Source organism: Camelus ferus, chromosome 17 (assembly GCF_009834535.1).
Source record: "Camelus ferus isolate YT-003-E chromosome 17, BCGSAC_Cfer_1.0, whole genome shotgun sequence".
Classification (NCBI taxonomy): Eukaryota; Metazoa; Chordata; class Mammalia; order Artiodactyla; family Camelidae; genus Camelus; species Camelus ferus.
Window position 1 is genome coordinate 15,878,716 of NC_045712.1, and position 15,972 is coordinate 15,894,687.

Genomic DNA, 15,972 nt, shown 5'->3' on the forward strand with positions numbered 1-15,972 from the left:
ATCTTCGACAAAGGAGGCAAGAATATACAGCGGATTTCAGCAAGTGGTGCTGGGAAAACTGGATAGTAGCATGTAGCAGTTAGAACACCCCCTCACACCATGCGCAAAAATAAACTCAAAATGGCTTAAAGACTTAAATATAAGACAAGACACAATAAATCTCCTAGAAGAGAACATGTTCTCCTAGGGCAGACTACCCAGGCAGCAGAAATAAGAGCAAAAATAAAGAAATGGGACTTAATTAAACTTATAAGCTTTTGTACAGCAAAGCAAACTATAAGCAAAACAAAAAGTCAACCTAGGGAATGGGAGAAAATATTTGCAAATGATGAAACTGACAAAGGCTTAATTTCCAGAATATATAAACAGCTCATACAGCTTAAAAAAATCAAATAACCCAATCCAAAAATTGGGCAGAAGACCTAAACAAGCAATTCTCCAATGAAGACCTACAAATGGCCAATATTATTAAATGAAACGAAAAAATGCTCAATATCACTAATTATCAGAGAAATGCAAATCAAAGCTACAGTGAGGTGTATCACCTCACACCAGTCAGAATGGCCATCGTTCAAAAGTCTACAAATGATAAGTGCTGGAGAGGCTGTGGAGAAAAGGGAACCTTCCTACACTACTGGGGGGAATGTAGTTTGGTGCACCCATTATAGAAAACAGTATGGTGATTCCTCAAACAACTAAAAACAGACTTACCATCTGATCCAGCAATCCCACTTCTGGGTATATATCCAGAGGGAACTCTAATTTGAAAAGATACCTACACCCCAATGTTCACAGCAGCACTATACACAATAGCCAAGACATGGAAGAAACTTAAATGTCTATCAACAGATGACTGGATAAAGAAGTTGTGGCATATTTATACAACAGAATACTACTCAGTCATAAAAAAGGATAAAATAATGCCATTTGCAGCAACATGGATGGACCTAGTGATTCTCATTCTAAGTGAAGTAACCCAGAAAAAGAAAAATGGTATCACTTATATGTGGAATCTAAAAAAAGAAAAAGGAAAAAGAAAAAGGGACACTAAGAACTCATCTACAAAACAGAAACAGACTTGGCAGACATAGTAAACAATCTTATGGTTATCGGAGAAAGGGTGTGGGAAGGGGTAAATTTGGGATTTTGAGATTTGCAAATATTAGACACTATATATAAAAATAGATTTAAAAAGAAGTTTCTTCTGTATAGCACAGGGTACTATACTCAATATCTTATAATAACCTTTAATGAAAAAGAATATGAAAACATATGTAAGTATATGCATGACTGGGACACTGTGCTGAACATCAGAAATTGACACACTGTAACTGACTGTACTTCAGTAAAAAAAATAAATAAAAGCTGTGTGTTAAGGGAAAAAAAAAATAAGAACAGCAGCCTCTTTTTAGGCACAGCAGTACCCAGAACTATGTTTGTAACTAATCCCTCAAGTCAGGGATCTGATATCCACCAAGTACCAGGCACTGGAACGAGTACTTCCCGGAGCTCATACCTAATCTTCATGTGAAGCCAATGGCACATTCATTTAAACTCGGTTTTGCAGAGAAGGACACTGAAGGTGGTGGAGTCTTGTCTCAGGCAGTGTTACTCCACCTTTCTTTCCAGGGGCTCGTCGCCTAAGGGGCCTTTACAGCCTAGCACAGCATGTGGCAGGAGCTCCGTAAGAGCGACATGAACAGCAGCTGCAAGGGAGCCCAATAGGAGAAACAGCTTTCTAATTTCTTAAAAAGCAGAACACTTAGCTGAGCCGTCTAAACGCCTGTACGCACTCTCCAACAATCCTGCAACTTAGATGATGAACGCGGCCCTCATTTTCCCAGGGCATGGGGCATGGGACATGGGGCATGGGACATGGGACATGGGACGCCAGAGCCCTGATAAGAATGCCAGGCTGGCCGTGCTGAGCTCCCACACCCGCCGTGCTTCTTCCCCACTATTTACCTGTGGGCTTCCCCTGCTTTCCAAGTCTGAACTATCCTTCCTCGCTTCCAATTTCCCAGCTTTTGGAGGGGACACTGCCCGCTTCTGTCTGCCTGACCCCTGCATCCAGTCACCTTTCTGGGTCTGGATGGTCCTTAGTAGGACCACCCCTTGTCCAGGTCAAGGTGCGTGGTTCGATGGCCAGGACCGCCTTTCTGGGTTCCAGAGTTACACAGAATACCAGGCCTGCCAAGCCTTCACCCCCCTGGCCGCCCCAGGGCTCTGAGAATGGACAAATGACCCGAACCAGTCCTAGGAAACATCACCTGGAGGCGTAACTGGCACTGTTAGGGGAGAGAAATCCCCTTTGCGCTGGGATGGGGAGACAGAAGTCCAACATGGGCCAGAGACCACCACACAGAAACAGTCAGAGGGGCCTTCCCAAGAGAAGAGAAGGGAGGGAGATGGGGAGGGTGTGAGCAGAATCCAGAGGCAGGGAGAGAGACAGAGGCAAACAAAACAAGCCAAGTTCTTGTTCCGTCTTCCGAGAAGAGCTGGGCCTGATGCTCCTGAACATTCAGCGTCATGAGTTGACAAACTATTTTGTATGTGTGCTTAAGGCAGTTTGACATAGATTTCTGCCAGCTGCAGGAGAAACGGTCCTGACCAACAGTGCATATGCGTGCCCACTACTCAGCCCGCGGTGGGCATTTCAACAAACATCAGTTCCCTTTCCCTTCCCGGGTCAAAGAAAGCAGGTGAGTTTAACCACAAGGCGGTGGCCCAACGGGCTCACTAATCCCAAGTCCGCTTGACTTAGCTCAACCACCGTGATGCTCGGTCTTCCCGGCACTGAGTGTAGTACACGGGACATGTCTCAGGGGCTAGATATGCTAAGGGTTCTGGATTAAACACATCGGGTCTCCACTCACTGCACTTGTCTTTCAGTTACTACAGGCCCTGGGATGACTCACATGACCTCCCTGAGCTCCTGGTCCCTGGCTTCCAAAGTGGGGATGGGAACGGTCCTACCACACAAGAATCACGGGGTAAGAATCACGTGAGAGGGTGCCTGACAGGTGCTTTGGCACAGCCTTGCTACTACGAACGACTCAGTGAACACTGGCAAACACTGACGTGGTAGGAGGGACACTAGTGGACAGAGTTCAGAGTCCTCAGCTTCCATTTCCTACAATTTCACGAACCCACAAAACTGCAGTGCCAACGACTCCAAGCGAGCACGCTCAGAAACCAGAGCAATGGCTGCGGAGGACCAGCCCTCGGCTGGAGAAGCTGCCACCACAGCGGACAGGTCTGAGTCCCCGGGGTCAGGCCTGCCACCTGAGGAAATGCTCCAGAACGTTCTGGCCTGCCTCAGCGTCTACTTAGGGCAAGTCCGTCTGCCCATCATCCGCCCCCAGGGCGCCTCACTGTGCTCAGGAGCACTGATGTCCTGGCTTCAGAGCTGCGTCGCCAAAGAGCGACACACGCCTCTTCTGCGTGGGCTGCCCAGTGCTTCCTGCCCTCCCATGAATAAAAAAAAAAAAAGGACAGAAAAAAGGTCCTTGTCCCCTCTAGGCTAAATTCATCCATCCTGACGCTAACTCAGTTTCACCTTGCTTGCTCTGTAAGGATTTTCTCCTTTGCGCTAACTTTGGCGTGTTGGCATCAGGGGTTCGGTCAAAGCTCCTGGCCAGAGGCTGCTGGATGAAGTTTAAAAAAACTCTGGTTACTTTAAACCAAGCTTGGAATAGGAACGTTAATATTATTTATAGATGTGTCTATAAATGATAGACATAAAACCTTGTAAATCTATTCTAAACAGGAAAGAATGTATTATTCAGTACATATTTTGCGCTTGGACTCGCTGAGTTTTTCAGAAGTATTAACAGTTGTGAATTTCTAGTGGGAAAATACACCTTGAATGGACGGATTTTAAAAAGATCTCTTTACTACCTTACATAGCCCGCTCCTACAAGCAGCTTGCTGCCAACATGTATGTTTGGCCAACCTGGTATCCGTGTCTGCTTGGCTAAATGTCCGTGTCTTCCTTGGTCACCATGAGCTGTTCTCAGGTGGGCAGAGACTCATGGTGGACCCATTAGAAACAGCACTGAGGTTTTTGCTAGAATGATTCAAAATAGGAACTTTTTCACATTGGGGCTGCGAGGGTCATCCAGCTTGGGGCAGCCGTGGGTCCTCTCTGCTCCTCCGTGGGGAGTGTCTGCAACTAAAACTACACAGCACCAAACAGAGCCAAGAGGAGGGTGTGCAGACCTTTTGTTACTGCCACCTGCTCAGTTAAACCCACATTAGGCAGCCTCCACCAACCAACAGGCTCCAGACAAGTTTTTGTTTGCAAACCGCTTTATCCTGGAGAAGTGATGGGCAGGGAGGTTAAGTCTAGCATTCCTAGGCTCACCCCAAAATACAATGTAATGCATCATCTAGCTGGTCTGCAACACTGGCAGTGCTGGGGTTCCCATCAGGGGCCTGGGGAAGCCTCAGATGAACCCTGTCTTATTCCCTTGTTCTTTCCAATTAAGAACAGAGCCAAAGACACACAGCCAATCTGTCAGCAGATTCTGCTGATCCCACCTTTGGAACACATCTACATCCAATCGGTTCCCACAGCCCGCACTGCTACCCTAATCTGAGCCACCAGCACCCCTTCCTGGAGCAGTTCAGTCGTCCCAGCTGGTCTCTCTGTTTCTGCCCCTGCTTCTCTTCAGTCCCTTTGCAAGACAGGCAAGTCACCCTGAAGTCAGGACACAGCACTCTTCTGTACCCAACCTACTTCTCTCAGAGTAAAAAGGCAATGTGTTTACAGCAGCCCACCAGGCTGTACACGACCTGACCCCCTTGCATCCTGTTTCTTCCTGACACTTTCTCCTACCACTCTTCCCCATACTCAGCTGCTCCAGCCACACCTCTTGGCTATTCTGGCAACATACGAGGCACACTCCTGCCTCAGGGCCTTTGCATATATTGTTTCTTTTGCTTGGAATGTGTCCCAGATGGAGCCCATTGGACTCCTCCTTTACCGCTCACCAGTTAGGCATTCCCTAACCATGCTGACTGCTCACCCCTAAGCCTCACTCAGCAGCTCCTTCCACTTTCCAGATTTACTTTTCTCCATTACACACTCAACTCCATCCTAGGTATTACATATTTCACTTCTTTGCTTTGTTTATGGCCTGTCTCCAGCACTATAAATGTAAGCTTCATGAGCGAGTGTCTTGCACACAACAGGGGCTCAAACTTCATCTGATGAGTGGGAGGAAGGGAGGGAGGGATGGAGATCCGAGACCTGTTCGTCACTGACGAAGCTTGTTAAGAAGCTTCCTATGTTAGTCTGAGAGGCGAAGGCAGCCAGGCCAACCGCGCGGGCCAGCCTGCCTCACTGGGTTAAACCGCTTAGGATGAGAGAGTGCAGCTGAAGAAATGTGGAACTTTTCAAAAGAAGCTGCAATGGGCTTCCTAGGGCAAGCAGTGAGACCCTGTCCAAGGATGATGGTAATAAAAGGAGGACTAACCACCAGTCATTTTTATCTTACACGTATTAAATGCCACATAATATGATACATGTTTTCCTATCACCAGATTTTCAGCAGAACACTGATGAAAAAAATTTTAAGGTCAAGGGGAGCTATCATGTGCCTACAGCTGAAGCTGGAAGCCCCATAAAAAGACTGGCAGGACCCTAGGCAGGGCCACTACTCTCCTGCCAGCACCATCCGGTGGTTCCCTGGCCCAGAGGCTCTCTCTCACTTTTTGCCTCTGAAATGGCTTACTTACCCCTAAAATTCTATTGGTTCCTGAGCTCACTCCTGATTGGTTACTTCCTTCACTCCTGATTGGTTCATTTCCCTAATGTCTGATTGGTCCATTTGTAGTGCTTCATTTGCATGGAGCTCACTCCTGATTGGTTATTTCTCTCACTCCTGACTGGTCCATTTCTACAAAGCTTGTTCCTAGTCAACTTTCCTTATACTTCATTTGCATATGATGTTGCAAAGTGTAAACTGACAGCCTATAAAACCCAGTGTAAACCTACAGACAGGGTCCAGAGCTTGGAGTGTTAACTCCTCTGGGCCCGCTGGCATAAAAAACCTGAGTCTCCAACCGTCCAAGTGCTGCTTGGTCTCTCGCCCGGATCCAGGTTGCTGTCACAACTGAGCTGTAACACTGAGCTGTAACACATTTTTCCACAACACAACAAAGTGAAGCATGGTCTCAGAGAACCTGGAAATGCTATGAAACTTAGTCACTCATTGTGCAGGTTTAGAAACTGAAGTTCCAAGTGGAAATGGGATTTGCGGCCAGCAAGTAGCAGAGCTGGGATGCAAACCTGGATCTCCCTGATTCCCAGGCAGAAAGCTCTTTAGCACTGCATCCTAGAAGCTCATCCTAAGTGCGTTCATCCCAACAGTGGCTCTGTCCTGCCAGCTTCTCCCAGATGGTGACACCAGAAATACCCCAGCTACCTTACCTTTCTGCATGAGGAGGCCATGGGCTTCCCCTCCCCTCCCCCACCCTGGGCAGCGTGCTGACAGCAGAATCCAGCCCCCACTTCCCCCCGTCAGTGCTCCCTGGTGGACTCACCTCCAGTAAACTAGCACAGCGATGAGAAGGATGAGGCACACAAAGGTCAAGGCAGACACCACGATCAGAGGGACGATCCACTCCATCCTCCCTGCAGAAGGGCGGCTGACCATTCCAGAGGTGTTCTTTTCTGCTGCAAAGAGGAAGCATGCCAGTCAGAAGACAAGAGGCCAGCTGAACGGGGAAGCCGGGGAGCCAGACTGGGGTGTGGAGTTCTGCTCCAGTTAGGTGGTTCTGGAGAACTGGGCCACCCGATGCCCGCACCATTCCCTCCTGAGTCCCAGCCCACACAGGGCCTTTTCTGCAGGCTGTGGTCTGTAATCGCCATGGGATGGACTCGCAGATAGAGTCTGAGATGTTTTTAAAGAGGGCTGCACAGAAGACAGACACCCAGCCTCACTCAAAGCACTGAAGAAACATGCTCAAGTCTGAATGCAGCACCAAACTTGCCTCTGGAAAGGGGGCAGGGGTGCCTCGCAGGTTTAACTACCAAGGGCATGTATTCCTTGGCCTACTGAGCACCTGTTACCCCTTCCTCTAGTAACTGCATCCCAATTCTGCCTTGGAAAACCCCCTCTTCCTAAGAAACAGTCATGGCGGGGCAACTGCTCAAGTGTACCCCACCCCCAACCCAGCAGTCTCCTAGCCAAGGGTGGGAGCAGGATTTAAGCTAGGTCAATGGTGCTCTGACACTGGAGTCCTAACCAGCCACTCAAAATCGCAACGACAGCACATCCCAGCAGGAGCACCTGCTTCTGCCCCTGAGTGCCCACTACCCAGATTCCCAGAGATCCTGGTTTTCCTCAAATTCAGCTCTAAAGCATTTCCTTGGGTCCCACTGCCCACCTGCCCCCCTCCCATCCTTCTGAAAGCTCTCAGACAAGATTGGCAGCCATGCCTCACTCTGCTCCCAGCGCACTGCCGGCCTCTAAAAACAGCAGCCAGTCCAGAGATTAAAAGGGGAAGCTTGTGAAATGGTCCAGGATTCTCTCTAGTCAATCAACACCTCTTACCCTAGCAGTTCCTCCTTCCGTTCCCCTTGGGCCCCGAGTATCCTCACAAGTCCCCCAGCAGCCTCAGGAGAGAACCGAGTCTCCCATCCTGTGGGGCAGACGCCTGGAAATCTCCAGGTGGCCCAAATAAAGCTCAGGTGCGGTGCAGGCTGGGAAGAGCACAGGTGCACAGAGGCAGTCACGAGAGGCGGGTGGCGAGAGAGCAAAGGCTCCCCGTGGCCGCAAGGAGAAACCCCACCAAGACATGGAACGCTGGCGGCCGGCTGACTGGTAGCTCAGCAGGGATTCCTCCTGCTCTGCAAAAAACGAGGCCAGCAGTCAGCCAGCCCCGAGTGTCCCTCTGCAGGACGGACTAAATGCAGGGCTAATCAGGCTGGGTTTCCAAGAGACAGAAGGTGGGCTGAGCAGGAAAGAGATCATTGGTCCTGGGAGCACACTGTTAAAGAGGCAAGGTCCTGGACTGAAGGAGAAGTGTGTCACAGGGCTCTGACTGGGTTTCTTCGGAGGTAGTTGACCTTGATCACCTCCTCTGTTTCCTGCACAGGCAGGGCCAGATTGCTGCCCAGCTCACAGGTCAGGAAACAGAGGCAGGCAAGCGAGGCACACTCGGATTAAAAGCCACAGGAGAGCAACTGGCTGCTCATTTAGTGAGCTCACTTCTCGTGACCCCTTGCTCCACAATTTTTCATTGGGCAGCTATCTTCCAAGCCCCGACCGAGTGCCAGGCATGGCGCTAGGGGCTGGGAATGCAGCAGAACATCAGGCAGGAATTCGAAGGAGAAGCAGGCACAGGAACAAACAATATGAATCCGGTGAATGTTGACGCCAGGGGAAGCACAGGGGTAGAGGGGAACAGTCCAGGGACTGTGCAAGGGCCTCCTGACTCAGGGTGCGGGGCGAAGGATGAAAGGGAGTCAGCCAGGCCACGTGCAGGGGAAGCAGTGTGTCCTGGGTGTTCCGGAGAGAGAGCACTGAAGTGGCGGGGGTATGTGCACAAGGTGGGAGGTTGGGGGGGGGGCGAGATGGAGAGGCAGCGATCACATCAGCCAGGGTTTCCAAAGGAACTGGCTTTAGGCCCCAGGGCTTGCAGGGGAAAACACCGCAAGACCGAGCCATAAGGCAGACACCATCAGGGACGCAATCTCTCCCTTGATATATAATGCTTTACTCGCCAGGCTCTGGTCACCGGCCGAAGACCCAGTTGCAAATGAGTGTAATTTTGCAAGGCTCCAGAAGGGGGAAGCTCAGCTAGGTAATTATCTGGCTGGTGGTGGGGAATCTCAAAGCCTGGATGGTCCTGTTAATGGAAAACATGGCAGGAGGGCTGACGAGACAGGGCACACATCCAGTGAACTCTGTTTCCACCCTGGGAAGCCCTTGTGTACCCAATGTCTTCTTTCTTTCCTTCCCTCCTTCCAGAAAAAGATCCTTGCCTGGGCTCCTGCTTGGTGGGCAGGGGTGGGAAAGAGTCAGAATGCAAACTCCAGGTCCTACTCAACCTCCATCACAGAAAAGGACCCTTGGCCAAAATGGTCTCTCACCTGGAGATCTCTAAAATAGAGTCCCTGGAGATGCCAGCTGGGTGGGATTTCTGCCATTCTAGAGCCAGTAAACAGTGGCCACGCCCTCTAGCATTTCTGGGCCTTAGGAGGGATGGTCTGGTTGTGAGGGTCACTGCTACACTACCTTCTCCCTGAAATCCCGTGTGTTGGTGATTATGCCCGTCCCTCCCACCTCCCCTACAAAGTGAGGGTGAGGTTTTCATCAGATGCTCAGGGAGCTCCAGAACCCCAAAAAGACTGTGGGGCACCAACTCAGACTCCTTGTCGCCAGGAGAGAGAATGCAGATTCTGGCTCAGGCTGGTCCAATCCAAGTTCCACGACTGAGTCATTTCACCTGTCTTTCTAATATTTCATGGTGCTTGTGTGAGCTTTTCCTTTTTTTGAGGGGTTAGGGGAGGAGCCACTATCCGAAGTCCCCCTCAGGACAGTCCCCAAGTCCCCAGGTGGCAGTTTCTGGGGAGGAGCACGCAGGCTGCCAACAGCTTGCAGCGTCCGTGAGAGACTTCAGGAAACTATCCTGTCAGCAGCCTGATCTCAGCCTTGGCTGGTGACAGGCAGCTGGATTTGCCCAGGTCTTTTACTGAAAGGCCAGGCAGAAGCTAGCAGTGCTACTGGATTCCCATGTGGGCCTGGGAACGTTGATTTCCTATTAAAATTCACAGTATTCCTTTGTCTTCCCAGGACCGGGAGCCTGGAATTTTATCCTGTCTCCACGCCATCATGTGAAATCTGCCCCTGTCCCTCCCCTGAGAAACTCCACACAGCCCTCAGGGACAGCGGGGCCTTTCCTGAGTGGGCCTTCCCCCACCCCATCATCTCCTGCCGCCCCCCCGCGATGTGTTCCAGTCACGCCCACCCACCCAACGACCATGCTGGGCCATGGTCCCACCCCTTGGCCTCCCTCCCTGCTGATCTGACCACCTGGAACACCTTCCTGTCCTGCCCCCAGGAGCTTCTCTTGATCCCTCGGTCCTGGTTCAGGCGCTACCTTCTCTGTGAAGCCTCCCCAAACCCTCTGTCTGTGCTCTCTGCAAGGCGGAGTAGAGTTAAGGTCACAGGTTCAAATCCTGCCTCTGCCACTTTCAAATTCTGCCTCCGAACCAATACCTGGAATCAGTTCGTGCCTGGAGTTCTTGAACTATAAAATGTGATTAAAAAAACCTACTTCACAGGCGCGGTGGGAAACTCAAGATGCAGTGTGGAATGCTCGGGAGTGCGCCTGGCGCTGAGTCAACGCTAAGTAAATACTACCATCCTCGTCCTGGTGGTCATCATCATGCACTTCTCTTGCTGCACACGTCACCCTCAGTTGTAAGTGCTCATGTTACTTACTGTCAGGTCCCCCAAAGCAGGGCTGATTTTCTCTGTATCTCTGTATCTGGAAGAACAGTAATAAAGCTCTGTCTCCCACTAGCTGCGCAACTCCAGGCAAGTTAGTTAACCTCTCTGGGCCTTAGGTTCCTCATCCATAAGTGGAAATAATGATACTGCCCACTACATGGGCGGTGTGAGGGTGACATGAGATAATACAATATAAACACTTAGAATGTTGCCTGGCAACCATAAGCACCTGCTTAACGTTATCAATTGCAATGATTATCATCAGCACCCACAACATCACTAACTAGCATCACCACTGCCACCATCCTCCCCCTCCTCAAGCCCCTAGCACCGCACCAGGCAGATGCCGAGTGCTCCTCTGGTGTTGGCTGAATCTGATTCCCCTGTAACAGGTGAGTGCACATGTGGCAGTCACGCCGGACCTCAGACGTGTTCTGTGGGCATCAGAACTAGGGGCTGCCAGGGAGGAGCCAGAACCTCAAAGTCTGCCCTGAGACAAGACTGCACTACACTACTTGCCGCCCTTCAGAAGGAACGCTTGTCTGACTCACTCAGCAGACCCTCAAAGGACAAAGGGTAAAAGACAGTGAGTTACTCAAATCTGCTAGGAACACATAACATGCTGCCTGAGCTGGGGACCTTCAGTCCCCCAGAGATCTTTCCCACACCAAGGACCCCAGAGATTAGAACATACTATAAACTTTTCAGAGAAACCACTATCCTGCCTACACTTAAGAGTCAGACAAACCTGATTACAAATTCTGGCTCAGGCCTTTCCAGCTGTGTGACTTTGGGTAAGTGTCTGCCTATCTCTGAGCCTCTGGTCCCTCTTCTATCCAAGAGAAACAGAGAACGCTCACCTCTCAGGGAACTCAGAAGGATTAAATGAGATAATCCATGCGAAGCACTCTGTGCCAGATACAAAATGAAATCATGGGGCCTCTTGTTCAAAAAAGATTAGAAGAGTTTCAAGACGGTGAGAGCAAACCATGGAGGCGTGCAAAGGGCCTGTGTGACAGCCCGGCTGCATCTTCCAAAGCTGGCCCTGACCAGTCGAGCATTAAGCACGGTGCCTGACACAAAGGAGGCATCCGAGAATGTTCGTTTTTTCTCTTCTCAGTGGAACCGAGCAGCAGCACTGACGGTGTGGTAAAATGTGATGCTCCCAGCTGTAGGAGCAGCTCACTTTTATTGTGAGCTTCACATGTAACCCAGCTGCCTCCTGAAAGGTCCAGCAGAGCTTGGCTGCCCAGCTCCTGGAAGGTTGGCCTCTTTTCCTTGTGCCTAAATCCGGACACCAGGACACATGCAGGGCCTCTGGATTAATGCAGCTCCTTCTAGCCCACATCTCTGATTCAGGACTAGCTCTGATTCTCACCTGCCATGGGCTTTGTGAACTGGCCACGCACAGATGTCTCTGGCTTGGTACCCCTCCATCTGAAATTATTAATTAAAGTGTGAGTTACCTGCCAGCACTGAATAAGCAAGAGTTGACATCAAAATCAAAACATGTTTACCAAACGGAATCTTCTCCCGGAAATGCTGAAGGCTGGCAACAACAGCCTGAATTCCCACATGGCAAACATCCGCTGGGACCAAGCAGCATGCTCTCTAAGACAGGGTATGGCTTGTGAGTTTGCCACAGTCCTCACTGCTCCCTAATGTCACACCAGACCTGCTTTCTTTACCCTGACTCTTGCTGCCAACTCCCTCCAGCCAGTCTAATGTCGGGCAGCGGGATGGCATGCTGACCCAGGAAATCAGCAGAACAACACACACTTGGGGGTTTTACAAAGGCCTTATAAGCAAAGGCAAAAATCATGTTTTAACAAACTCCTGACAAGGAATCTGAAATCACTAACTTGGCTCAAGAGAAGAGGCCGTTTCTGTACGAGGCAGCTTTCCCAATTCAGTATCTATTTTGCAAGAGATTTTCTTTTTCAACCAATTGGAAATGAATCAGAGAGCTGCTCCATCTCTACCATGTGGGCCACTGGCCTCCACGAACTTGGACCTCTTTCATACTCTTTTCCAGGGCTGCATCTTGCTGGTCTGCAGGTAAGAGGGTAAAAATGGAAACAGTACCCACATTCACCCACCTCTCCCCCATGGATGTGACGTGCAGACGAAGGGCCGCTGGAAGGGTCAGAAGACGTGAGGCCAGGCAGGGCCGGGACTCAGAGAACAAGCCTGCTTCGGAAGTGTCTTCCAAAGGACATTTTGTGCAAAAGGCTGTCTAATATCTAACCCTCTCTGAGCATTTGCCGGAGGGAGGTAAGAGTTAATGACCTTCCGCAGCTCATCCTCCTCCCAGCTTTATTTCAGCATCCACCAGAATTGGAGTAAACTGCCTCCATTCTGCTTTAAAAAAAAAAAAATTAAAAAAAAAAAAAAAAAGAAAAACAGTTTTCAGTGGCATATGTCATCACTGAATTAATGCTGTTTGCCTTTTACTGGCTTGGCTCTCATCCCAGTAGAAGCAAATAAAAACGGAGTACAATGTACTATAAATGCTACGGCAGCGAGCGATACATCAGATGGACCCATCTGAATGCCTCCCACCCCACCGTGAGGGCTCAACCTCTGTTTCAGGACGAGAGCCCCTGCGTTGTCAAGACTAAAACGAACTTGGATCCGAGAGGCCGCTACCTGGAGTTCTTTCACTTTTCAAGAAGGATTAGGAGCCGGACAACCTGCACACTTGGAAGTCCACAGCCTGCTTCAGTTGTGTACCGCGGGACTGCGTTTGTTCTGATAACGCCACTCATTAAAAACCACCCACAGCTGGGAATTAAGGCGCTGCCTTTAAAAAAAAAAAAAACTGTGGCAAAACACACATAGAAGTTACCATCTTAACCATCTCTAAGAATAAAGTTCAGTAGGGTTAAGTTTATCACACTGGTGTGAAACCAATTTCCAGAATCTGTCTTTCATCCAGAAAACTGAAATTCTGTATCTAGTAAGTAACAATTCCCCATCACGCCCAGCCCCTGGCATCCACCATCCTACTTTCTGTCTCTACGACTCCAGGTACCTCACAGAAGTGGAATCAAATATGTATCTGTCTTCTTGTGACTGGCTTATTTCACTAAGCATAATGTCCTCAAGGCTCATCCACGCCGCAGCATGTGACAGGACTTCCTTTATAAGGCTGAGTAATATTCTACTATATGTAAATGCCACATTTTGTCACTGGACACTGTCATTTTCATCCCCTGCCTACTGTAAATAATGCTGTGATGAATGTGACCTTGCTTTCAGTTCTCTGGGGTAAATACCCAGACGTGGGATGGCTGGATCATACAGTAGTTCTATTCTTAATTTTTTTAGGAACTTCCATACTGTTCCCCAAATAGCTGCACCATTTTCCACCCCCACCGGCAGTGCACCAGGCTTCCAATTTCTCCACATCCTCGTCAACAACTGTTATTTTCTATTGTGTTTTTTGCCCTTTAGTTTTTGTGGTATCCTCCCCTAATGTGTGTGAGGTAAAAAGCTGCCTGCTTTTTAACAGGGCCACAAAATTTGTCCTTATTTTTTTTGGAGCCCTGGCATTTGCTAAACCACTGTTGTAGAGACATGACTGTGGGTTCCAAATACATATATCCGCCTGCAATGGGATACTGGTTCCATGTTCCCATCACCATGTCTGAGCTGGACTTAGAGCATCACGTGTTTCTATTTATATCAGTACCAGGAGTTCTCGTGAAGAAGCCTTCCTTGCCGATTCATACCGAGCTCGCCTCATCAGACTCACAATCGAACAACAACCTGCCGTGTGTATTTCAATCAGGTGTTGGCAAGTTGAGAGCGTTTGATAAATCCCCATTTAATTCCAAGTCCTATATACATGGAAGGTCCTGACCTACCCAGCCGGCACTGCAGACACCTCAGCGCAACATCACTTGACTCGGCCGTCAGTCGGGACAGAAGCTGGAACTCCCTTATGTCAAACACGCCACCTCTTCACAACCTGAATCCCTGACTCCAGCCTCTCTGGAAACCTACTGGTTCTCGGAGGGGCCCGGTTTCCTACGCCAAGAGATGTACAATCTGTCCTAGTTCAAAGGTCACTCAGTGAGGGGCAGAAACTTCCAAGGACCCAGACGCCTGCTGGGAGGAAACTAAACCACAGTGCTGCCAAAAAGCCGTCAGGCCACCCGAAACTGCAGTCCCCGGAGCATCACGTCCTTCCAGAGCTGCCAGTAAGACCACAGCCAAGAGGCAGGGCAAGCAGAATTACGTAGACAACCTCTCCCCCAAAAAACGGAACCTGACCAAGAAACTCGCACAGGCTGAACACTGCTACGGTAGTCCATACAAGTGCCCGTTCTAATTTATTTTAAATAAAGGATGCAACATTTTCATACCTCCACACACTCCATGTCACATTCAAGATGGCCCTGTCTTCGTGAAACTGTACTGCTACTTATTTTTGACCTGCTATTCATTACCTTTTTCCCCCTCATGCAAACTTCTTTGAAAAGGAAACTTTATATTAATACTGTAAGTCAGAGTTTTTCCACCATGGCACTATCAACATTTTGGACCAGGTCACTCTTTGTCGTGGGGTTGGTCTGTGCACCGTACAATGATTCGCAGCGTCCTTGGTCTCCACCTGCGAGGTGCCCGCAGCAGCCCCCTCCCTCCCCGGTCATGGCTACACCCACCCTGACATGTTTCCAGATGCTGTCAAACATCCTTGCAGGGCAGAGGGACAAAATCATCTCTGGTTGAGAATCTCTGCCATAGCTGAGAAAATGGTATCTTTTTAAAAGCTCATGTTCAAACACTTACTGAATAATTAATATCTCATCGTGTGCTGCCCACTTGGGGAACCAGCCGCCAAGCCAGGAGGCGGGCAGCAGCATGGCAGAGTCAGGGCCCTTGTCCAAACCTGACTTCCCACATCTTGCCAGAGGTGCATTCCTGAACCTTCCGAGCCTCAGGCTGCCACACTGTTCTAACAGCAACAATGACAAATGTTAACCATGACGTGACGGTTTCTATCATTAGAGCTGAGATCCTTAGAGCTTGAGAGTTTCAAAGAGGCACCTCGGGGTTTGCACAAAGGAGTGGGGTGGCCGGAGCACAGCTCCCTCGACAGAACAGCAGCCCCCGGTCCCTGACCAGCTCAGTCCATTCCCAGCTCAGGGGCAGGAAGAAAGCTGGCCGTGGGCCAGACCTGGCCTGCAGGCTGTACTTTCTTGACCGTCTGAACTGGAGCTGACTGGCAGGAGCAGTCGGGAAGCCTTCAGTGAACGGGAGTTTACCTGGGGTTCTGGGCAAGATTCAGTCTGAAAAAGGAGTTTCCCTGATTTAAGGAAATAAAGACGGGAAATCCCAGCACGAAACGATAAATCTGTAGGCTGTGCCCACCCTGAAGTGCTCCTGCTGGGGCGTGCTCGACTGCATACCACCCCGAGAACACTTTACTGCACCAGGTGGCCTCTGGGGATGCCCACGCCACACTCAGGCTGTGGCTCCTGAGGGAGGGACCATGTCG

At 49.8% G+C, this 15,972-nt stretch overlaps 1 protein-coding gene across 1 annotated transcript in view; it reads right to left on the bottom strand.

The window, feature by feature from the left end:
* PTPRG (protein tyrosine phosphatase receptor type G) overlaps window positions 1-15,972 on the bottom strand; it is a 654,052-nt gene that overhangs the window by 74,605 nt on the left and 563,475 nt on the right. Inside the window, 1 exon segment of the mRNA XM_032458153.1 lies at window positions 6,550-6,682. Within this exon segment, the coding sequence (XP_032314044.1) occupies window positions 6,550-6,682 (133 nt within the window).